General features: G+C 49.9%; 1 protein-coding gene across 5 annotated transcripts in view; it reads right to left on the reverse strand.

Moving 5' to 3' along the window:
• Positions 1 to 24,405, reverse strand: part of BOC (BOC cell adhesion associated, oncogene regulated) — a 72,841-nt gene that overhangs the window by 7,942 nt on the left and 40,494 nt on the right. For 3 of the 5 annotated variants that reach the window (XM_047875518.1, XM_047875516.1, XM_047875517.1), the window contains 7 exons: positions 10,568 to 10,714; positions 8,582 to 8,725; positions 6,636 to 6,929; positions 5,982 to 6,254; positions 4,562 to 4,869; positions 1,041 to 1,203; positions 495 to 605 (listed from right to left, as the gene is read on the reverse strand). In XM_047875518.1, the coding sequence (XP_047731474.1) occupies positions 495 to 605; positions 1,041 to 1,203; positions 4,562 to 4,869; positions 5,982 to 6,254; positions 6,636 to 6,929; positions 8,582 to 8,725; positions 10,568 to 10,714 (1,440 nt within the window). The remainder of the gene's footprint in view (positions 1 to 494; positions 606 to 1,040; positions 1,204 to 4,561; positions 4,870 to 5,981; positions 6,255 to 6,635; positions 6,930 to 8,581; positions 8,726 to 10,567; positions 10,715 to 24,405) is intronic. The other 2 variants (XM_047875519.1, XM_047875520.1) reach the window with 2 other exon arrangements.

Genomic DNA, 24,405 nt, shown 5'->3' on the forward strand with positions numbered 1-24,405 from the left:
AGGAGGGAAGCAGGAGGAGGGACACGATAAGGTGATGTACTGTGACTGGACTCAGCCTGCTCCTGACTGGGACCTATTTCTCCTCCCAGCCCTCGCCCTCTGGCGGCTACATCAGATCTTCCAGGGCTACCTGGGTCACCCTCTCCCAGAAGTCCTTCAGCTAGAACCCCTAGAAGCCATGCTTCTGCAGTGTCAGAGTGCGGAGGACCGAAAGTCAGCTGCTCTGCATTCTGTATTCTCTGGACCCACAGGGCCAGTGCTCCCTCCCCATGTCAGACTACGTTTTACTTGAAAAACTCCAATCTACGTTTTCTCATGGGGTTGGCTGGGGAGATTCCAGGAAAACGTCACAAGGCCTCCCAGACCCGCAGAACAAGACCCCATTCCGCCTGCAACAAAGAACCTTGGGAGGGAGCGAACCTGCTTCCAGTTCTGACTGCTGCTCACCCCGCCCCCCTGAGACGCCAACGCCGGAGGGGGGGGGGGGGGCTTACGAGAGAGGCGGCCGTGGTCTGGCTGGCTGCTGCTTTGGGGGCTGGCTCCAGGGTCGTCTCTCTGTATCTGCTGCTCCTTGCTGGCCATGATTTCAGGTTTGCGCCGCCGTCCTGGATGGAAGTAGGTGGAGACCAGCGAGTGGGAGAGTGTGGATTAGGTGTCCCTTTCCAGACAGTTCTTTCTGCCTGAGACTTTGCAGGGGGGTGGGGATCTGGCAGAGTGATACAAATAATATAGGACACCGGCTGTGTGGACTGATTCCTAGCTCTGCCTAACCATCATGGTATTGTGCCTGACCCTAGCGTGTGTGTTGGCGGGGTGGGGGGGTGGGGTGGGGAGCAGGGCAGAGAGGCCAGCTGGCGGCTCTCCTCATGAGAGCTGGGACCCTCAGCCTGGGCTCACAAACCAAGGTGAAGCAACAGTTGAAAGGAAGATAAAGTTCAAGGTGACTAGTGGGGCAAGGTGAGCAGGGCTTCTCACCTGAGCCTGGTAGGATTTGCTCAGGCCCACAAACCCCCAAGCTGGGGGCAACATCTGACCCTCACCAGTTCGGAAGGTGACCATGGCTGTCTGGCCTTCCCCTGCACAGTTGTAAGCTGCCATCTCCACTTCATACAAGCTCCCAGGGTCAAGTCTGGTGAGGGTCAGGCGGTGCTGGTTGGCTGCAATGCTGGAGACAGTCCAGTTGTCAGAGGAGTTTGTGACCTGCTGGAGAAGGTAGCTGGTTTCAGCACTGGCATCTCAGCCTGGAGCTACCGGTGGCTATGGTTCACATAAGAAGCAGAATGGAGTCCAACAGGGCAGGAGGCAGGGAAGGAGAATGGGCTGGGTTTGTGCAGGGCATAAGCTGGTCCTGCCAGCTCTGGGACAGCGAGGTCAGCTCCCTGGTCCCTCAGCTAACTGGCCCATCAAAGAACACTCGGTGGGGAGGGTCAAAAGGCCTGACATTGCTGAGTTTCTCCAAAGACCTCCTCTCTGTATTTCGGAAAACCTCCACATTTAACTTTCTTTCTCCTTGCTCTATTTAAACCAAATAAACACAGTCTCTTCATACTATGGGATGACGATAATGATGATAAAAGCCGCAGTACCAATAGAAAGAGTTTTGTCTGATGAGTGTTTACTATGTACCCTATAAAGTGCTTTCATGACAACAGCCCAAGAGACAGGTGTTAGTTTTGTTCCCGCTTCATGAAAGCTAAGGCTTGGAGAGCAATTTGCCTAAGGCCACAACACTAGTGAGTACAGAAACTGTGACTTGACTCCAGAGAGCACATTCATAATCACATGTAACTCTTCCTAGAAAGAAAAAGAGTCTGGGAGCCAGGAAATCTTGGGTTTAAGTCCCGGTTATGTCTCTTACCAGCTGTGTAACCCTGAGCAAGTTCCCTAACCTCTCTGATCCCTAATCTTTTCATTTCTAAAATGAGGCAAATAAAAGCTCTCAGCTTATTCTGAAGATTAAACTAGATAATTTACATAGAGTGTCAAGCAGTGAACTTGGTACACAGCAGGTTCCCAGCAGATGCCTGGCCCCCTTCTCTGGACTTTCACCACACCCTCCATTCAGTAGGTCTCTGCCATTTCAATCCTCCTCCTTCTGCTCCTGCCTTCACTCCTTTCTTAGTACTTAAAAACTGTGGATGAATTATATCTAGTATGGATCTTTAATGGCCCCACATTTCTAGGTCTTTAAAGAAAAAAAAAATACAGGAGTCCAGGCTCCCTCCCCAAAGGGCGATGCTGGGAGGCTGCTTCCTCTCACCTACCCCACCTCTCAGGACAAAAGGCTTAACTGCCAACTGTGCACATCTCCCAGTCTGCTGGAAGCCAAAGCCGTGGTTTGCTGAAGAATCAAACAGCTGGTAGAAAAAGCCCTAATCCCCAAGCAGAATATTCCAGAGTAGAACAAAACCTACTATTCAAGGGACAGGGATGGTCTGGGCTCATTTATGTCAGACTTCCAGGATTTGTTCCAAGGGGAGAAGTTTTCACAAACTGAGAATGCTCAGTAGTATTGGAAACCCAAACACAGTAGCCCAGGGTCTGCAGATGCAGCAGGAAATGGAACTGGCTTCCCAAACAAGAAAAAGTGAAAATGAGAGGAATGATTCCCAATCTCCTGCAAGAGAAGGGGTTGTACACACAGCCCAAACACTGATTTTTCACTTCAGAGTCCTTTCTTGTGAGATGATCTTTAAGACCCGTCAGTCCCTCAGGAAAGGAACTGCTTGCGAGACATCATTTCTCTTTGGTGGCATCCACCTAGCAGCCCCAGTGCCCCTCAGGCCGGAGCCTGACAGAAGCCAGAGCTGGTTGGGGCACGGTCCTCTCCCTCTCCCTGTGCCCCTTTCTCCCTTGGCCCTCCCAACACGGGCCTCACACTTCCACTGGGCTCAGAAACAAAAATAAGAACTAGAATGGTCATCAGTCACTGTCACACACACACACACACACACACGGTGACGGTGGCCTCAGCCTGGCATTTCCGGATCACCATGCACCGCCTTTGCCAGCCTGCCTCTTGGTGAGGCAGGTTCATGGCCACCTATTGGCCTGAAAAATATGATTCTTGTTCTCATTGCTGGCTCTTGTCTAGCGGGGACCGGGAGCACTTGGCCTGCCCTGATCTCTGTCTACAACTCTGAGATGGAGGTGTCCGGTTACATGGGGAAACAAGGATTAGGACCAGGGCTGCCCCATAACCTGGTCTGAACAATGAGCTTTTTGTTAAACAAGTATTCACCCCCTTTGCTGACTGTCTACGAAGAGGCCAGGGGGCCAAGGGTTAGTGAGAAACTACCCCCCAGCCCCCACCTCGTAGGCAGTTTCGCCTCAGGTGTCTTTCTGACGGCCCCGTATGTCTGTGAACTTGTCCTCACCCAAGGTCATGAAGGGAAAGAACAGAATGAACAGAAAGAACAGAAGAACAGAAAGAACAGAGGTTGCCGGCAGGGTCCAGGGCAGGGGAATGGCTACTGTGTGGCCAACACTTCGCACCACACAGGGCTGGGTGGGTTGGTTGGTTGGTTTTGGCGGGGGGAGAAGAGTTGATAAATACTTTCAGTTCCACAATCACATGTTTTCAATACTTTCTACTAAGTGCACATAGCACTTTAATAGGCAAAAATAACAATGAAGGTATAATAAAATACAGCATTTATAATACATCATCAAATGACACTGTTAAAAATCCATTTAAGAACGATAATTTTCTACCATCTAATGGCCTTAGGGGGGAAAAAAAAGGCACACACCTGGGATGAACAGAAATGCTCTTCAAGGACATTTTCTTAAAGGAAATCTCATGTCCTTCTCCCCAGGGGGGTAACATCAGGTGAGTGCTCAGCCTCGAATGAAGGGGGCAGGCTGGGGGCCCTGTCCTGCCTCACAGGACATTGTGTCCAAGAGGATGGCCTAGTTGGCTGTCCCCACACCCTGCCAGGGCCTGAGTTCCCCCTGCTGACAGCTCCTGAAACATCTACCCGGACAGGCTTCCTTCTGTCAAAGAGAAGTAGCTGAGGTCTGAACAACACGATGTGCTTTCAGCTCAAACGCCTGCTTGTCAAACCTGAGCCATGGTTGAGTCCCCAAAACCGAGGGGGTATTTTATAGCCCTCAGAGAAAACACTTGTTCACAAATATTTGTTTCCCTGGCCTTAGAGCTGGCTTGCCATGCAGAGTTCTTGCAGGGATGTACCCACAGGAGCTTACTTTGGTTAAAAAACAAAACAAAAAACAACATCAACAACAAATGACAGAGGGAAGAGGGGAGGGCAGGTGATGGTTACCAGGGAGACTGTTAACTCTCCCCAGAGAGGAGAAGCTGGTGGTGTTAGCTCCTGGGAAGCCAGTGCACAGAGAACCTGAAGGGGCACACATGACTTTTTCCTGGGCCTCTTAGGTTCCTAAATGCCTCAATCACAACCAGTTTCCTGGGAGGTGGTAGGAAAGTTCAGTAGAGGAAGGTCAAGGTCAGCGGTAGGGATTGCAGGAACTCAAGGGGAGGTGGCCAGCAGGCAGAAACCCACACCCAGCCTCACGGAGGGGAGGTCAGGCACCATACCTTGCGGTGTTTCACCACATAGTAGAGGATAGGAGCCCGGCTGCCACCCTCATGCCGAGGCCGCCACACCAGCTCGTACGAGTCAGTCTTGGAAGTCCGTGGTGAGCTGAGGATGATGGGCGCCTCAGCAGGAGCCACCTGCCCCTTCTCTCCAGCGCACTGTGGGGAAGCTGGCTGCATGGACGTCAGGGGTTTGGGGAGCCCTGGGCGTCCCCTCAGCATCTGCTCAGGGCTTCCAGGTCTTGAGCGCAGCATGGGAGGTGTGGCAGTGTCCAGCTTAGCATCCCGCCACGGCCTCAGGGTCGTGCCTGGAGGACCAGGAAGGAAAGAGAAGCGGAGGAAGAGGATGTTGGTTCCCTTGGTCATGGGCTGAGTTGCTGCCTCGAGGGAGGAAGCAGAGAGAAGTCAGAGAGGAAACCCCTGGGGCGGGAGCCTGAGATGACCAGGGGCCCAGTCTACACATGGCCGGGCCCTGTGGGAGGAGACAGGACTGTACTGCTGCCCTGCCGGGAGAGAAGGGCAGGCTTGGGCCTTGTGCCCAGGCATCCCGCCACGGCTCAGGGCAGCAGGCAAGCATCTCTGCCGTCTGCTTGTTTCCCTGAGCCCAAGGACTAGCCTCACCTTGCGTGAAGGTGTTCTCCTTACTCCTGAGGAACCCTGCACCCTCCTTCTCATGCCTACATTGGGGGAAGGACATGTCCCTTCACTGTGGGGTCTTAGCACCACGCACACTCTGGGCCTTTGCCTACTCCACTGCAGCCACCTGGAATGTGAGATGTGAAGTCACCTGTAAATCACCTGTGAAGTCACCTCTGAGAACTTGAGAGCCCAGGACAGGCAACCCTTCCTTTAGGAAGCATCTGCAGAATGTGCCCACGCTAGTTTCTCCTCTAGCTGACCTCTGAACCACAGATGGTTAGCACCTGATGGTGACGATTCAGCATTATTTGTTGTCACATTTTCCTCAAATTGTTTCCTTGGTGAGTTTTGTCTCCTTGATGAGCAAACTGGGTCTTTGTTATGTCTTTCTGCACCCTACCCCCACGCCCCGCCACCCCGTCTAGTCCAAGACTGAGTATGTAAGTAACTACTCAGGGTAGGTGTCAGCTGAAATGGATCAAGCTGAAAGGGGCAGATTTGCTTTTCTTTACTCTAGAGCACTGGTTGTTAAACTGGATTCCATGGAAACCTAGCAACTCACAGATCTAAAGCATTTTTAAAAATACAATAGTAAGATCACTTCTACTAGTAAAAATGTACACCTCTGACTTTTTAACAAGTTAATGTGAACCTGCACTCATAACTAAAAGCCACTTTTATCTCATTTATAATACTGGGGTTCTAAGTTGGATTTCACTTGAGGAAAGGGTTCTGTGAATGTTCAGCTGAAATCTCCTCCAGCCTTTTGGGCGACACCTACCTGGCCTGGCGGTCCTCAGCTGGACCACAGCATGGGCACTCCCAACTTCATTCTCAGCCATGCACTGGTAGACGCCTTCATCCTCAGGCCCCACGCTGACCACCCGCAGGGCCCTGCGGGACAGTCGGAGGCGCTGGCTGGAGGCCAGGGGCATGGCATTCCTCAGCCACAGCACAGATGGCGGGGGGTTCCCACGCACTTCACAGGTGAGCTTGGCGCTCTGGCCCCATGGGATGACCAGCTGGGACAGCTCCATGGTGACCTCAGGGGGCTCTGCCAGGAAACCGGAGCAGGGGTGACAAAGGGCCTGAGTCCTCCCATTTAGGGCCAGACAGGCCTGGGGGGGGGGGGGGAGGGACTGCAGTCAGGAATGGCTCCCTCCTTCCCTGTGACTGTTGATAGAGGGAAGGAAAGGTCCTGTGTCTCTTCTGTCAGAGTCATGCCCGGAAAGGGACCGGAGAGGGCGGTCAGGCACATACACCTAGACCCTGGGATCTAAGCACCTCCATCTCTCTCCTCCTCCATTACTCACTGGGCATGGGACCTCTCACAAGGCACACGACCCTACCCAGGGCTTAGGGTTATGAGCATCTAGAAAGGCCGCACTGACCAAAGAGGAGGCCGAGGAGAAGAAAGTCTGCAACAGACACTCACCAAATACCTGGACGTTGTAGAGTATGACTGCTGCCCCAGGCTCCCCGACCCCATTGTCGGCCATGCAGTGGTAAGTCCCCGAGTCCTCCTCACTGGTGGCGTCAATGAGGAGGTTGCTCAGCAGGAAGCGTGTCTTATTGTAGCCAGCGACACTGGACCCATCCTTGGCCCAGGTGACCCGCGGGGGTGGAATCCCACTGGCCACGCACTCCAGGATCAGACTCTGGCCTTTGGTGACAATGATTGTCTGGGCCTCTGGAGGGTAGATGATACGAGCAGCCTCGGCGGTGGAGCCTGGAGGGGCCGGGAAGTGAAGAGCAAAGCGTGTGACCAAGACTCAGTGCAGGGGAACCCCTCCACCCCGCCTTTGGCAGCCAGGGCCCAGGAAACAGTCCTCCGGGGATTTGGCATCAAACAGCCCTTCAGGGGCTTGAGACCTACATAAAGTGACTGAATTCCCCTGGGCTTGGTTTCCTTGTCAAAGACAAGGACCTGCCTCTGCAGAGAGCTATTGTAAGAGATGAGGTAATATATCGGAGCAGCAGCACTGACCCAACATATGCATGGAGAACTACGCATGTTGGCAAAGAAAAAGATGAGACAGAGAAGCAAAGTGCACCCCAAGTCCGAGGATGAGCTAGGAGACAAGGATCCGAGGTAACCCCCACACACCACCCAGAGGTCTCGGTTCCCAGTGTCCCTGACAGTGCGAGCACCTCACTGAGCTGAGCAGGACCCACTGTTTAAAAAGATGCATTTCTTGCACAGTATTACAGGTCCCCAAAGCAAATCAACTACTTTGTCGGCTGCTCAGCTAAGGAAGGCGTGACCTCTTTTCAATGCTGGGGAAGAAACCGCACAGCACTCATCAGAAGGCTGGTTGCTCTCCAATGTGCCACTCTCTTCCACGTGGACTATGTGTGATTTTACTTTATGAGCTAACCAGGGGGAGAGCCAGCTTTTATAAGACCTGAGAGCTTGGGAGGCCTTCTTTAAGAAATATAATGTAGGCGCCTGGGTGGCTCAGTCAGTTAAGTGTCTGACCTCGGCTCAGGTCATGATCTCACAGTTTGGGAGTTTGAGACCTGCTTCGGGCTCTGTGCTGACAGCTCGGAGCCTGGAACTGCTTCAGATTCCGTGTCTCCCTCTCTGCCCCTCCCCTGCTCACACTCTGTCTCTGTGTCTCTCTCAAAAATAAGTAAAAAACATAAAAAAAAAAAAGAAAAGAAACAGAATACAAAATTACGGATACAAAACTCCATGAGGGAGGGAATGCTGAAGCTTGGCTTCCTTAGCTTCACAGTACATCTGCCTCTGGTGCTGACTCTAAGACCACACTCCGCATGAGATGTCCCTCCAGTGAATAAGCGGGAAGGCTGGAAAAATGCCTGGCACACAGGAGATGCTTGGCAAAGGCGAGTGTTGTTCTCATACAACTGGGGGAGTGTGTGGGCCTCCACGGACCATCCCCAGAGTGAGGTGCTGGACACACTTCAGTGAGCAGCAGTGTAGGCACAGCCTGGCCTTGTGCCAGGCAGGCCCTGTGGCCTCACATGGGCACGGGCACACCATCATCTCTCCCGTGCACGTGCCGTCAGCTGCTGAGCACCAGGCCGTCCTGCCCCAGCAGACACGCCCCAACAGATCCCTGCTATGAAAGTCCCACAATGAAGGGAAGCTCTCAATGGGCAGGGGAAAGGGACCAGCAAGCACAGCCACCCCCCAGAATGAGGCAAGGGCCTACGGGAGGCCGCGAGTGGCCGGCTGGTGGGGAGAGGACCCCCACTCCGTCTGAGTCCCGGATGCTCTGCTGGTCCAAGCCCCCCAGGTCCCACCCCCACTGCACAGACCACAGACCTGGAGCACGGACTGTGCCCACCCCGAGTCCCCCCCCTCCTCAGCCCGACCAGCCTCTTCCATCAGTGAGACACCCCGTTGCCCCTTACGGCGCACGCGGAGCCTGTCACTGGAGCCCGAGGTTTTCACTTCTTGGGTCACCGGGTTGTAGGCAGCACACTTGTACGTTCCCTCGTCCTCCCGGCTCGCATTCACAATCTGGAGGTTTCCTGATGGCATGATCAGGTAGTTATCTGAGAAAAGGGGACACGGGATGAGTTTGGGTCCAGAAAGCTGCAGCCGGCACCTCCCGGGGGGGGCAGGCAGGGCAGGAGCTGTGAGCTGTATACCTGAATCCCCACAAGCCCACACTGAAAATGCTGTTCTCCCACCAAAACTGCAAATCAAGTGGGCCAGAAATGCTGAGGAGTAAACCTGACCAACTAGCTGACCAACTGGCTAGCTGGCGGACTCCCCTGAGTTAGCACATAGGTCTAGGGAAGAAGGCTTTATACTTTCAAAGGAGCTGGAGTAGGGTGGAAACGAAGCAAGGTCTGGGGTCTGCCAGACCTGGGCTTACGCGCTGGATCTGCTGTGGACTCTGTGATTCTTGGCAAGCTGACTGACCTCTCAGATACCGTTTCCTCATTTGTAGAACGGTATGACATGTGCCGCCTCAGAGCCTACTGTAAGGACTGAAGGGCCCGTGCTGCACACGCAGGTGAGGAGATGATCATTCCTGCAAGCCACCAGGAAGGAGGGAAATGCATAGGACTTCCCGTGGGTCTCTGTCATGGTCACAGCTCTAAGCCACCTCACTCCTGAATTTCTGCAACCAGGGAGGAATATTCGCACTCCCAACCACCACCTTCTCCACGCATGTCACTGAAACCCTTCCCTTTGCGTCGCGGGTCTGCTACACTTTGTCCGCTTCTGGTCCAGAGGGGCCGCGGGGGTGGGCTTCCTGTCTTTCAACAGGAGACAGATTCATGGCTTCTGGACACCCCACTGGCTGGGGATGGTGTTCAGTCGGCTTCCTGGCAGGCAAAGCACTGGCCCTGAGCTCTAAGCTTTCTGGTGGCGTGGCGTGGCCTGCCCTGGTGGTCCCGGGGTGTCTGAAATCCAGGTTCACTAAGCCTGGTGCCTGCCTGTCACTGGGCCGCCCCAGGTAAGAGCAGCTTAGGCAAATGCCTGACAGAGAAAACGCCTCGACCCCTCCTATGGAACGGGCAGGCTTCCTCCAGAGGGCTATTGCCAAGTGTCCGCTGGGGACAAAGGAGAGTCTTGCTCTATTCCTCGCACTCTCCAGTGATTTCTGAGTGGCAGGATCAGGGGTTTTACCCTTCCAAAAAATGGTTTTCTACATTTTCTGCAGTGAACATATATACATTCCTTATAAGAATATAGGAACATATCTTCCCTTCATAACCAGAAAAAGTTGATGAAAAGGTTTGAATTCTATAGGATATTTTAAAAGGTATACATTTTGAGCTGTGGGTTGAGTCACGTAGGGTCTAGCTGGCACTGAGTGAAGGGTCAGCTATGGGAAGTAGCTGACTTCATCTCGGGAGATATCCCCACTCCTCACGGGCATTCTGTGACCCCAAGTTTGGCCCCCCCTGGACCGGTATGTCGTGGCCTGAGCAGGAGCTAGGTCAGCTGAGACAGCCGCATCACCGAGAAGATGGGGAGAGGGAAAAACCCAAGTCCCACTAAAGAGATTCCCCTGCTGGGTGGGGGGTGGGCTCCACCGCCCCCCGGGGAATGCCGCAGCTCCACCAATGGCTGGGTTCATCGGGGGGCCTCTCGGTGTGTGCCTGGAGGCAAGGAACACTATGCCAACAGTCTTGTTCAAATGGTGGAAGCTCAGCAACGTCTTCCAGAGCCTCAAAGGATGAAGAGATTCCTCGCAACAGGGCAGAGGACCTGCATTTTGGAAGTCTAGCATCCTACAGGGCTAAATAGCAAGATAGAAGACAGCTGACCGGTGTGAGGAGGGGACTGCTGGCATGTGGATGGGGGTTCGGGAGGCGGTAGTTGGAGGTGGTCAGCTTCCCTCCTGGCCTTGGCCTCTGGGCTCCTGCTTGCTCACTCACCCCGAGATGCCTCCAGCCACTCTTGCTTGACACTGTATCGGACCTGAGCTTTCGGGTGGCTCTCAGGAAGGTGGCAGGCAATGACTGCTGTGTTCCCCTCATCTACTTCAATCACATGCTGCACATCCAACTTGAAATCCTGGAGATCTGTGGAGAGAAGAAAAAGTGCCAATTGGGCATTGATGGAGGACAGAAACAAAGTGACATTTCCGGGTGGGTTGATGCCTTGGTGTCTTCAGTCACAAGAAACAGCTGCAGAAGCCTCACCTGCTGGGGGCTTTCTGGGGGTGGTCTAAGTCCTTCCTCCAGCTTTCTGTTGTAAGAGTTTGAGGATGGAATGTGTGGCCTTTATCACTACATGGGAGTTTAACTTGGTATATATAAGCTGGAGGGTGGGGACATACATACAGGATTCCATCAGGAGGTGCCTGCGATATCTCACCTCTTCCGATATCTCACCAGCCTCTTCTGTTACAATGAGACATGGCGGCAAGTTGGCCAAGCCCATTGGCCCTACTGAACCTGGCTGGAGATGGGTTATGATCAAGGCATAAGTTGCCCTGGCACAGCTCAGCGAACGGAGACTGAAGGGAATGATGAAAGAGAATTGTGATTTCTTTTTTTTCCAGTTCAGTCAAGTTCCCTGGCTTTTCTTTGTCATCCACAATAAAAGTGACAGGCCCAAGATTCTGCTTAGTTACCAACCATGGTTATAACAGGAAGGCTGATGGTACCCACGAGCTATACTCTATGTCACGGCTGATCCTTCCTCGGGGCTAGGGGTGGGGGAATCTGTGGACGCTCTAAGGGCTTTCTAAGGCAAAGAGGGATCTCCCCAGTGTAGCTGACGGCAGTGGAATGTGGGAGAGCTGAGGGTCCTGACACCAGGCTGCAGTGTCTGCAGCATGGTGGCTGTCTCTTCTGACTTGGCTTGGTGGGAAGACTGGAATCTAAACTGGGAGAGGATGGAGATCCATCTGGAGCAAGAGCAGGATGTTTCCCAAACAATCTAACAGTTCACACAACAAAACTCTCTTTGCGTGAGCCAAATCACCGAAGTTGCTGAACAAAACGGGATACTTGTGCCATAAGCCACGTGCCAAATTTATTTTATCAGGACTGCAGCTGAATTGAAGAGAAAACATAAGATAAGAAAGATGAGACTATTTACCCAAACACTCCTTCGTAGAGCTACTTAGCCCTGGAGGCACCCTCTCTGCTGTCTACACCAAATTCTGTGAGCTCCTGAGAGCGGACACCCGCAGAGCTTTTACCGCAACTCCACTGCAAGACTCCACTTGCCTGTGTTGTTTTCCCTGGAGACCCAGAGAAGGCAAGAAGGTGACGGGAGCAGGTGGGAGTCAGGTTTCTCACAGAAAAGGCAGTTAGTTACCAAAAACAAACTACTGTCACTACGGGAGACCACAGTGATCAAGGCACGTAGTGAGGTCAGAAGGTTTCCCACCTGATGGAACTTGCCAGAAGCTCTTAGACAAGCTGTGCCAGGACAGGAAAGCCCTTTCGTTTCTATGAAAGGATCACTGTCCCTCTGATTATAACACTAGGACTTTTCAGGGGCAGGGGCCAAGTCTAAACCTATGCAGGGCCTGATCTCATTAGATGCTCAGTAAATGCTGAATGACCAAATGAGGGACTATCTCAGAAACTGGGACCCTCAAATCAGGTAGGTACCAGATACCCATTTATGTTGCCTATGAACTCAACTTTCCTAGTTGTGTTTCACCTATACTACAAGCTCAAGGACAAAGTCCTAGCACAATAAATTTTCTATAAATCTTCTCTCTACTTATGGGCCAAACTTTTATCAAAGTATGGCTATTTTTAAAATAGAATGTTTCTTAAGAGGTCACTTCCGGAGTCACAGAAAAGATGTGACATAAGTCTCATGAATGTGGAGTAGGAAATACATTCTGTTCACAAGCGGGTGACAAAAGCAAAGGCAGACTGCCTGATTGATTTCTACTGCCCCCTTTTACTTTCTGGGGTAAGTAAACGCCTCAAGTGAGGCGCATGGGTCAAGGGGAGCTCTCACTCAAGGATTCCTTCCTTTGGGTGGGTGTAGAGTCTTTGGGGCTGTTAAAGAATTTTCTCATCATTATTTAATTTTGTATATGTGATATCTGAGTCCAGCTAAATTGGAAATTCCTAAGGGGCAGCCTATTAATTTTGCACTCCACGCCCCAGCCCTAAGCCCCACTGCACAGTATGCAGGATACAGCAAATTCCCCACAAATCCTCGTTAACTGAATGAACAATTTGAAAGGTTGAGCCCCAGGCCCGCTTCATGGGACTGCCATCTGTATAGCTGAATGTGGCTCTGAGCCTGGAAGGGGCCAGCACTTGGCTCAATGCTCTGCCATCACCGTCTTCAAATTCTTAATGTTTGCACAAAAGACCCCACATTTTCATTTTGCATTAGACCCCCAAAATTACGTAGCCCAGTCCTGGCTGAGCTTCTCAGCGAAAACAGCGGATGTGTTTTTTTTCTCGGAGAGGAAGGAGATACGGACTACGGGAAGGGGTGGATGGCCTGGGCGCAGTGTGTTCTGGCTAAATATTACTAACTGCTTTTCAAAAGCAATGCACTTAAACAATGCAAAAGCCTTAATCCTCCTCGGCACAGTGCGTGCTGTACCTGCCAAGTCAGGAGGATCTCCACAAAGAGAGCTGTGAGCGACTGTCAGCTCAGGGGCATCTGGAAAATTCTGTCATCAAAAAGTAAATCTAAAACTACTCCACCAAGAGATTGAGTTTTTTTCCTCCTCCTCTTCCTCCTCCTCCTCCTCCTCCTCTTCTTTATTTCATTCCAAGGAAATTTGCCTCAAGCAAGAATATACTTAAACAGATCATTTTACAAGAAAGGAGTTTGGCACCAGAACGCCATCTCCACGTTAATGGCCCAGGCTCTTACCATTGTAACTGAGAGTTTATCCAGGCACAGCTCACGTCCTCCTCCGTGCACCCACCTCACTGACCCAATACTAGAAAACATACGCACCCCCACCCCCTCCTTCAGTCCCTCTTGGCTCCTTCTGCACCCTGTGACAATTGCTAAGTCGGAGACAGAAGGCTGTGTGGTGGGGAAGGCGCAAAGCTGGGCACCGGTCAGCCATGTGGCCAGACAGCCCCTCTGTTCCGATGCCAACATGTGCACAACAGCTCATGTGGGCAGGACTGAGGACACCCCAGCTGGGCATCCAGCTCCCCACAAGGGCCTACTGGCAGACCAGTCTTCCTGGCTTCAAAAGAAATAAGGAGTAGTTAGGTCCTTGGCCCTGTCCCCTCCTTGTTCCTCCCAAGCTTAAGCCTTAGCTGCTGCTTCACTAGACAAACACATCCAATTTGGCTGCTGGAGTAAAGTTGAGTTTCACTAAGGGATCAAAGGCAGAGTAACAAAGTGATGATGGATGTGAAAATCAGAGCACCCTTCTCTAGTGTTTTTAGGCAGGAAGGAGACTGGGGGTAGGGGCGGGGGTGGTGTGGAGACATCATGATCAGTAATGGCCTAAGCAGCCACCAGATGAGGCAGATGCAGAGATCTGGTTGGCTGCAAGTGAAGGAAACCAGTCTGTTCCCAGGCTCCTTTGTCTGCAAAGCCGGTTTCCTGGCCAGTCCCCGGGGCTGCTCAGGGCACCTCACTGGGAATGGGGGGGGGGGGGGGGTGGGGGGGGCAGGCCCTTGAGTTTCAAATGGGGTTAACAGGCCTCACTGCAGAATGATGGATCGGGTTTCATGGGGAAATGGTTTGACAGGACACCTGCCCTTGCCTGTTGACTGGTGTGTTTGAGAAATCCATTAGAGGAATGTTTTTGCAGCTTTAATCCTCTTACCTTCCCCCAGACCCCTCTCGTGCATCCTCTTTGTGTATTCTTTTGGCTATTTTATTAACTTGTCTGCACTAATCAAATGCCAATAAACCCAACTCTTGTTCCTCAGCTCTCAACAGAAGCCCTGGTCTTTAGGGCCATCTCTGGATTTATAGAATTTCCTTCTCAAAGGATTTTGTGCTTTCTAAGAAGCCCAAAATAGTTTAGGCTCCATACAGAACCCTGCCTAGTTCCCTCTTTTCTAAGCCCTCAGTTTCTTAATGGAAGATGTATCTTCTGATATATTACTTCCATAGGGCTCTTAGGTACACAGATTACAGGGCTTTGTTCAGACATAAGTCATGTGATAGGCTCAGTGTTTCCTCTTCCCATTTACAGGGTACATCAGGCACTTACCTTCTGAGCCAAGGGAAAATGGGGAGGAAAACAAGAACTTTTAGAAACCTATCTGTCTACAAATAGACAGGTTTTATGTTAAGTCCATTTGAACTTCTTATCACCTTCTAGCTTGGATCCTTCCTTTGGCTCAGCAGAACTATGAATTAAATTACAATATTTGGGTTATGTTCATGAATTCCCATGACACAAAATTGTCAAATCTTAATTGTAGGCTCATCCTCCCAATTTTTATAGTTTACACATCCAGTTAGAGGGTGCATTGCATCACAGCAGAATGCCTCTGGTGTAATCCGTAAGGATCTTCAAGGCATTTCCTCATCTGGGCCTCCTCTCCCTGAGATCTCTCTTAGGCTGCAAGTCACAGTTAAGAAGTCAGGCAAGACAGCGCCTTTGTATGGAAGTCACAGGGGGTCACCGACATCCCCATCTCCGTGAACTCTGCGCAATATTTATTTTAAAAAGTCATCTTCTACCCATCCAGGCATTCTTATGTACAGTCAGTCCTGTCCTTTCCCCCTGCATAGGGACAAGCATGTACTTGACTGCTCAGGTTTGGATGGGACCCACCAGATTGTGGGGGTGTCATATTGGGCTTGCTTGGCAATGCTGCCAGGACAGCTTAGTAGCCTCTTGGCCAGTGGCAAGTTTCCGGGCTGATGATTCTACTGCCTAACTCTTGTGGCCTCCAGGCCTCAACTGGCCCTGTGGTGGCTTGTTGTGCCTATGGCTGATGTTACGAAGCATAGAAAGATTTTGCCCTAATATCGCACCCCTCATGCTGACCCGGTGGCCCTTCTCTGCGTCTCGATTGGTTTTTGAAAGACAGCAAAGTTTCAAAGGAAGTAAAACAAAGAGCTTTCTCCGGCAGAACCTGTGGCTCACCTCTCTGCAGGATGGACTTGGGGGTAGAGTTTGAGAAGGTGCAGGGTCCTAGGCGTCGCCTTCCTATGTGGGCTCTGGCAGTGCAGGGGCGCTCCCATGCCCCATACTGCTTCACCAGTGGGCAGAGAATCACAACACTACTCTCACCCTCCAACTCACCTGAGGACCCATGCCTTGGCATGGCCCCAAGATGAGCCCTCTGAAATCAAGCGCTCTGCAGGTGGGAAACCATGGCAACCAACTACAGAAACAGAGGAAGCCTGGAGCAGAACTGGGCTTCCATTAGGCCAGAAAGCCCGGCGCCCGGAAAGGATGGGGTTTACTGCGGAATGGGTGAGCATCTCAGAAGCCACGCGTTCTGGGTAGTGACTAACCCTTTTGCCAGCACGTAGCCCTGTCACACAGACGGCTGAAGCCAAACCCAACTATAGCCCACAAGGCTGGGCAAAATCAGCCTACTTGATAGTAGGCATTTGACACACACCATGCCCTCCAGGCATCACTGATTTATTCATTCAGCCAGGAGCTACAGAATTGTCTAGTAAGCCCGGCACTGCAGAAGATATCATGAAGACAAAAATGCAGTTCCTAACCTCAGAGACCTGTACTTTGATAGATGAGACAGGTCAAAACAACACGCAAAGCAGGGTACGATAGCTTGCAAGAGTCGGGTCGGCAGGCTTAGTCCCTACCACCTCCACGAGCATCCCAACCTAGGTCAGGTGGCCTTGAGCTCCCGAGCAACTTAAAAGGGCAAAGGGAATTGACAGAGGGAGTACTCGTCCTCCCTCCATAGGCCGCGAGAGTGGATGAATAGATTTCCTTTCATTAGGATTTTTTTCTGCCTGTCCAATTGCACAAATAATTTTGGCTGCAAACCTCTCTCCTGAGAGCCATGGAAACATGACATGAAATTTCTCAAACACACTCTCTGATGAAAGCAAGGCATATGCTCTCTCTTATTTAAATAAAAACAGTCTCCACGGGTGTCTAAAAAGGCCTTGGCAGATGCCAAACACACTAGTTGTTCAATCTTGTGTTTCTTTCTTTCCCCTTGAGTTGAGGTGGGGTTTGCACTCAGATTTGAGCAGTGGGAGAAAGCTGAGGGCAGAGAAGAGATGAAAGAGCCACAAGAATGAGGGCAGAGGATCAAAATCAAGACTGGAGGTGGGCAGGAGAGAAGAGAGGATATAAAGGGAGGAGTGGGACAGAGAGAAGGGAAAATAAAAAGGACCTAAAACGATGTGCAATAAACTGGCCTAATGTTTCAGGAATTTCTTGGCTCGAGTCATTAAAAATCTTCTTTACAAAAGAAATAAGAAAATGCGAGACGTGATTAATCCTTGAAGACAAGGCAAGGATGGGAGCCACGTCTCCACCGAGTCTGGCAGCCAGATGCACGGAGATGTCTGTAGACCATCTCATTTATCTGACTTCAGTTCTGCACTGAGGTAGGGCTGGTTAGCAGAACTTGGGAGTTTCTTTGGACCAAATGAAGGAATGAAATGGTTTGAAAAAACACACTTAAGAGAAAGAGAAGGGAAAAAAAAAGATTTAGTTGCCAGTAACCCACATCATACATATTTCTCTGATCAACGAAATATAAACTATAAACTTAGCAATGGGAAAATTAATGTGAATCCTGGTGGTCTGGATCATGAGAGCCAGAACTGGATCCTGACAGAACGTCTGGCAGGCTGGCAGCCTGCACAGGAAGAGGGAGGGGAGAGAAAACGGGAGGCCAAGGCACTGGGGAAGAATGGAGATGAGCACTTCAGCATGGTCCTCACATACAGAACTCTGGGTCGGAGAGGCAGGGGTGCTGCCCTAAGGCCACTGGGGCCCACAGTGGTGCTACTTTTTCTGCCCACACACCTGGAAATTACATATTCCTACAAGCAGTGGTGGCTACTTGATGCCAACCACCCACTACCTCGGAGAGTGTCCCATGAAGTGTCTCACAGGACGTGGAGCCACATTCACTGGTATCTCCCTTTGAAGTTTCCAGAGGTTCCTCCAAACATCTCAATTCCTTGTAAACAGACCTTTAGACTTCTGACATCCATCAATTTTTCTGAGCCCTCCCTGAATCTACTTGTGTCTTCAACCTGTTTATACCCAGAGTTCTTGCTTCATTTTTTTTTTTTTTAAGCCTTTTAATATGTCAGGATTTGGTGAAGAAATCTTTGTTCACCTTTTGCATGCCCTTCTTGGCTTTCTGGACTTCAAACATATATTATCTAGGAGTCTTCCTCTTTCTAGACATTCCCTAGAGGCCTACTCTGTGCCAGGCCCTGTGGTCACAGAGATAAATGACAAAGTCTCTGCCCTCCAGGCAAATGAGAGGGCTACAGGAGTAAAGACAGGATGGTAAGGAAGCTGGGAAGAGGAGACCCCACTCCATACTTGGGAAGTTGAGGGTGTCAAGAAAAGATCCCTAGAGAAGATATTCGTATCTGAAAAACTGAGAAGGAATTTGTTAACCCAAGGGAGACGGCAATGCTCTAGGAAAGGGAGTAGAGAGGACAGTGTTGCAGGTAGATGGGGCACCATTCCCAAAATAAGGGGAAAGTGCAAGATGAGATGAGGAAATGGCAGAGTTTGGTGGGTCCAGAGGGTAGGCCGAGAGACAGGCTTATGGGCCATGTCACAGCCCGAGTCCTATTCCGTAATTCCTGGAGTCTTCACAGGTTGTTAAGTAAAGGAACACAGTCAGTCAACATTAAACATGATTCTCCCTCACCCCCCAAAACGCCGGTTTTGCCTCAGCTAGATTTTTTTCCCCTTTGCCTACATTTTTTTTTTCCTCACTATTCAGTGATAGTCCTTTATCTTAGATGGGAACACTGACCCACCTGCAGGGGTTGTACTGTTCTCGGGGTTATTACCAGATTCCAGGAAGGGTTGAAAGTCTAAAAAAAAGGGCCAAAGTAGAAATTCCTAAATTTTTCCACACTCAAAAAAGGGGGAGCCAAGGGATTCATCGGCTGTCTTGATTTTTTATTTTTTTTTTTAAATCATCTTGCATCATGTTCCTTAGAGGGCTCCAGGGATTTCAAGCGAGCTAATCAATGCTTCCCTGGCCTTCCTGTAGAAAAGGCTTCTCAAAGTCTGTTCTGGCTCATTGAATTTATAGGTAGTACCTGCTCAACAAACTGGAGGTCCTCCCCTTCTCTCTTAGATTAGAAGGTGGACCTAAGATTTTACTTAAGCATGTGGCTGTATGTGCAAAGAACAGGCTGAGGAGGGGAAAGGGTAGGAGTTCTAAGCGTGCCCTCGGTAGAAGACGCACTGTGGACTTGATATCTTCTTTTGGTAAATTCTGACCATTGCTAAATAGAGAATTGGAACCCCAGCTATTTGGGGTAGACAGTTACTGCCATGATGCACTGGGCTGAGCTCACATCACACGTTTGTCTCAGTACTTATACCAGGCCTGATGGGATTAGCGTTGCCAATGTCATTTAGAGATTTCTTTAGAATAGCAGAAAATTCTTGTGATATTTAGAATATCGGATACCGCCTATATCCAGTACAAAACAGAAAAGGTTAATAGGACTTCGGTTTAATACTGTAAGGTATTCCTTAGTTATTTCCTATTTAGACATTCAAGCTGCTTAGCTCCTTTTGGGTTGAAGCTGTCAATAATTTTCTTGTCCAACTGGCAAAGCAAAACAAACCTTACAGTATAAAGCAGCTGAATTTCACCCTTAGGCTCATTCTCCCTTTCCAACAGTGTATTCCCCACCATAGAGCTGCCTCAGTCTCTCCCACTCAGCCTGCCAGTACCGCCAGCCCAGCTTTCAGCGGCAGACTCCCTCCCCCTCCTGGACCAGCTCAGGAGGCCACCTGTGTTTCCTTTCCCTCCCCAGCTCTTCTTCCTGCCACCGCCCCTTCACTGCAAAGCAAAGGGCTTGCACAGGATTCCCCAAGATGCCTAAGCTAACAACAAATGTTTTTCCAACTTGGAGCGAATGGTTCCTTCTTGTTTTGTCAAGGACTCACCAGCTGGCTGAAGCAGACTGGCGGAGAGGAATGGCATTGGAGAAAATGCTCTGAAGTTTCCTTTCTTAATCACAAAACATACATTCCCAAAGGGAAAAGAGAAACGGTGAGAAATGGGGGGAGTTACGGGGGAATCAGATGGGGTAGCAAGAGAGAGACAATCACTTAGTAGCGACTTTCAGGATTTGATTGAACTCCCCACGGAATTACCTCACTCTGGAAATTAAAATCGCTATGGAAGTGTCTGCACCATCCCAGAAAATACACTGGGCTTAAATCCAAGTACACGATGCTAAGAGTTAAATTCAGTTGTAGGTCTGAGAAAGGTAGGAGAGAACTCAAAAAATGAGAAAGGTTGTCCCACACACATTCTTTAAGGCTCAACTCCCAAGTCTTCCTCAATTCCCTGAAATTGAGATGAATCACGGTTAGCCTGAGCTCCCAGTAAAATCTGTTTATATCTCTGTCAGGGAACTCATGGGTTTGACTTGCTTTGTGGCTACCATGTTACTGCAGTCAATCTTCTCCATTAGGTTAAGAGCTCCTCAAAGGCAAGGGTTAGGTCTTACAGTACTCTGCTGGAATTCTGAACACTCCCCAATTCTCAGGACACCAATCTCCAAAACACCCACACACTAAACTCAGTGCTGGAGAATGAGTGCTGTTCCCCAGTGGGACTTCCTCACCTCCAGACTGCTGGCTTGCCCTGTGAATTTTGGACTTAACAGCCTCCACAATCATGTGAAGCAATTCTGTAAAATAAATCTATTTTTCCTTTTATTTCCTTCTCCATATATCTAGGCAGGCATGCCTCATTTTATTGCACTTTGTGGATACTGGGGTTTTTGTTTGTTTTTTACAACTTGAAGTTTTTTGGCAAGCCTACATAGAGCAAGTCTACCAGTGCCATTTTCCAATAGCATTTGCTCATTTTCTGTGTCACATTTTATGAATTCCCACAATATTTCAAATCCTGTCATCATTATTATGTTTGTTATGGTGATCTGTGATCAGTGATTACAACTCACTGAAAGCTCAGTTGATGGCTAGTGTTTTTAACAATGAAGTATTTTTAAATTAAGGTATGTACTTTTTTAAGTCATAATGCTATTGCACACTTAATGGACTACAATATAGTATAAATACAACTTTTATAAGCACCAGGAGACCAAAAAGTTCATTTGACTCACTTTCTTGTGAGTAGTCTGGAACGAAACTCGCATTATCTCCAAAGTATGCCTGTATGTGTAACTGGTTCATCTTCTCTGGAAAGCCTGACCAAACCAGGGATAAAGGAAGCTAGAGGTATTCTATTTATTGTTTTTTTTTTTTAATATTTGAGGGGGGGGAGGGGCAGAGAGAGAGGGAGAAGGAGAGTGAGAATCCCAAGCAGACTCTATGCTGTCAGCACAGAGCCCAATGAGGGGCTCAAACTTGCAAACCATGAGATCACAACCTGAGTCGAAATCAAGAATCGGACACAACCGAAAAGAGCCACCCGGGCGCCCCTAGAAATACTGTAATAAAGACATGTCCACAGTGGTCCTTTATGGCCTATTCCAGTTCAGGGTCCGAGCCTAGAAGACCTTAAGGAAGTGTCTGATGGAAATCAGAAGTGGGGGAAGCTGAACAAAAGGAAACACAGCTTTCTGTTTGTGGAATCACTGTCCCGAGGGCCAGGGTCAGCCCAGCCTGCCAGCACAAACCAGCGAGTACCTGGTTAGAAGAACAAGCAGTGGTGAGCCAGCAGAAGCAGAAATGGAGTAGCTCTGTGGGCTACGGGGACAGCACGCAGTGCAGGGACACCATGGCTATTCTCCAAGGCAGCTAGGAGGTAGGAATCTGGGTTGGAGAGTGTGTGTATACAAAGAGCTGAGAAATTCACAGGAGGTGGGGTAGTTAGTTCTCTCTTCCCAACAAGCTAGCCCTTTGTCTTGGGTCTGGTAGGAGTGAAGGCTTTGCCACTCCCTGGACTTGAGCTTCTGAAGACTGTTCCCAGAATGGAGCTGGGCAGCACATGGCTGGCCACAGGCCCCAGAGCCTCCTGCGGGAGGGCACTCCACGAAAGTTCACCAACCTAAGGGGTGAATGAGGAAAGCCCAGAATTTATAAAATGTTTCAACATATTACTAGCATATCATCCAATCCTTAAAAAATAAATAAATAAATAAAACCCAAAAACAAAAAACAAGAAAACTCAGGAGGCGGATGCTATAACTATCACTGTGCTCACTTCATAGTTGTGGTAATCTAAGTGATTTAGTGACTTGCCCAAAGTCACACCGACTTCTAGGGACAGAGTTAAAATTTAAACCCAGGGTTTTTTTTTTTAACTTTCTTCTCCCCCACCCGCCATATTAGTTTGTCTCTTCATTTTATTCACGGGTTAAATTATGGTGACAAAGGGCCCTGTCACCTTCTGAACATTCCTCAGAGCCAGTCATAGAGACAGCTGCCTAAGGGGAGCTCCTTCCTTTCCTGTCAGCAGACTCACCTTCTAAGATCTGAGGGCAGAGAGAGGATAATTCAGGTACATGCCTGGGTCTTAGTGCTTAAAGGCCTTATAGAGGGGTTACAGATCCGGTCTCAATTAAACCAGCATCAGCTTAAGACTCCACATTAGCTTGAGGACTCAAGTTTCCAGCTATAGGATTACTACCCAGTGACCACCTGTTGTATTTCCCACAATGAAGGGGACCTGGGGTGATAGGATAATTGGCAGAATTAAAGGATAAAAAAATGGGAGAAAGTTAAAAATGAAGAATTATGTAGGAGTTTAGTTGAATTATTAGAGGTAAGGGATAGAAAAGAGCTTTCACACTGTATGCCAGCTCTGATGAATTGTGACTCCTTGCCAGGCTGTGTTGAGAACAATTCTAAGCCTGAATCAGAGTACAGAAAAAAGGAATACGGTGTTCCCTGGCAAGGTCTGCTGTTGGTTCAGGTGCAGAGTGGGAACACTTGAGCCACGTAGTGTGGCTGACCTTCTGGCGTAAAGCTTATAAAAAAGGAGAAAGGAAGAAAGGAGATCAAAGTGAAAAGTATTTCAAAATTCAAGAATTAGACAAGGTGGTCTGAGGTGAGGCATCAGCAGCAAGAGCGAAGTCTACCACAAAGTCTAGGTTCAACAGGAAAACAAGTTCTGTGCAGAGGAGTGGGATGGACACCGCCACATGGAATGAAGACGGTATTTACCCGTGTGGGTTCCATTTTACCTGAAGACCAGAAGCCTCAGGTCAACAGCCAGGGGTGAAGTCCAAGAGTACCCCCAGCCTCCAGCATCTAAGTAAAAGAGATGTGTACCAGGAAAAGGTCTGCCTGGGGGCCTCCTCCCCACCCCTGAATCCTCAAGCCAGCTCCCAGCCCCCACTACGGAGAGGTCTGAGTGATCTAGGAGTTCACTAAGACAGGGGAGGCGGCATCTTGCTAGGTAGGCCGAACAGCAAGTGCTTTGTCTTAGGATGGACATCTGAATGCATGCAAAAGAGGCCAGAGGAAAAGGAAGCCTTAAGTGGCCAGTGTGGGCGGGTGTGTGTGCGTGTGCAGGGGCACGCCACTGCCTGGCCTTCCCTCTAAATGCAGACCAGGCCTCGGTAATCCCTTCGCCGCTCGGCCGCCCTCCATCAGCCAACCAGCAAAACACAGCCCCCATTCTGCTCAGGAATGTGCTTTCGGAAACTTAATCTAACTGCCGGGTCTGGGCCAAATCCCCCATGGCATGAACCCAAAGACAGCACCCCGTTCTGCCGCTGCTCCCGCCTTCCCGCTGCCTCCTCCAAGCCCGGGAGGCTGCAGTTCCACCCCACTGACTCCCTGTTCTCTGGGATGCGGCCCCTCGAAGCCCGCTCTCTCTGTCTCCAGCGCTTCTTGGGCCCTCTGGTCAGCCCCAAACATGTCACTTCTGATTCATGTCTCAATGACGAGCCAACAGCTCTTGGCTTTCAAGCAAGACTCTCTGGGCTTCTGCACAAGCCTCCTCTTCTCTCACTGTGCCTTCTGGGTTGCAACCAAACCCTCCCCTTTGTCCTCACTGCCAACCACAGATCCCTTCGAGCACCAGAGAAAGAAGTGGCCAGGAATTTTTTAGAAATAAAGGCTAAAAATGGTCTCTCCTCACACAGATACACCTTGAAGCAGAAGGAGGGCTCCACCATAAATCTTCAACTCTCCAACTATCCCTTCCTCCATATAAAAGGTTCAGGCTGGCTCCTAATTAGGCCGAATGAATGGTTATGGAGTTTCCTGAGTCTTCACAGACACGTGCTGACCATTTGCAGATGAGCAATCCTTGTAGATGAGCAGGATTATCCTTTAAAGGCGCGAACACTGCTAAAAGGCACATCTTACTTGTAATAAGAAACTAATGGAAGCAACCTAATTGCACACGAATAGAAAAAGTGCTCAGTACATATGACAGAGTCCCTCAGGGGATGTTCTAGGGCCATCAGTAACTATGAACCTGCTCTGATGGGGGTTTAAGGTAGGGGGACAGGTTAACTAGTGAAGGGCATGGGCAAACCTTCTAGAGTGATGGCCACACAGTTGTATACATATGAAAAATGCATCAGGCTATTCACTTATTAGTGCACTGTGTGTACTTTACTGGATGCATTTTATACTCAATACAAAAGAACAAGTAAATATGGTCATACGGCCAACAGAAAAATGCTAATCACACAATGTCAAGGGGGAGAGAATAAGGAT

Source organism: Prionailurus viverrinus, chromosome C2 (assembly GCF_022837055.1).
Source record: "Prionailurus viverrinus isolate Anna chromosome C2, UM_Priviv_1.0, whole genome shotgun sequence".
Classification (NCBI taxonomy): Eukaryota; Metazoa; Chordata; class Mammalia; order Carnivora; family Felidae; genus Prionailurus; species Prionailurus viverrinus.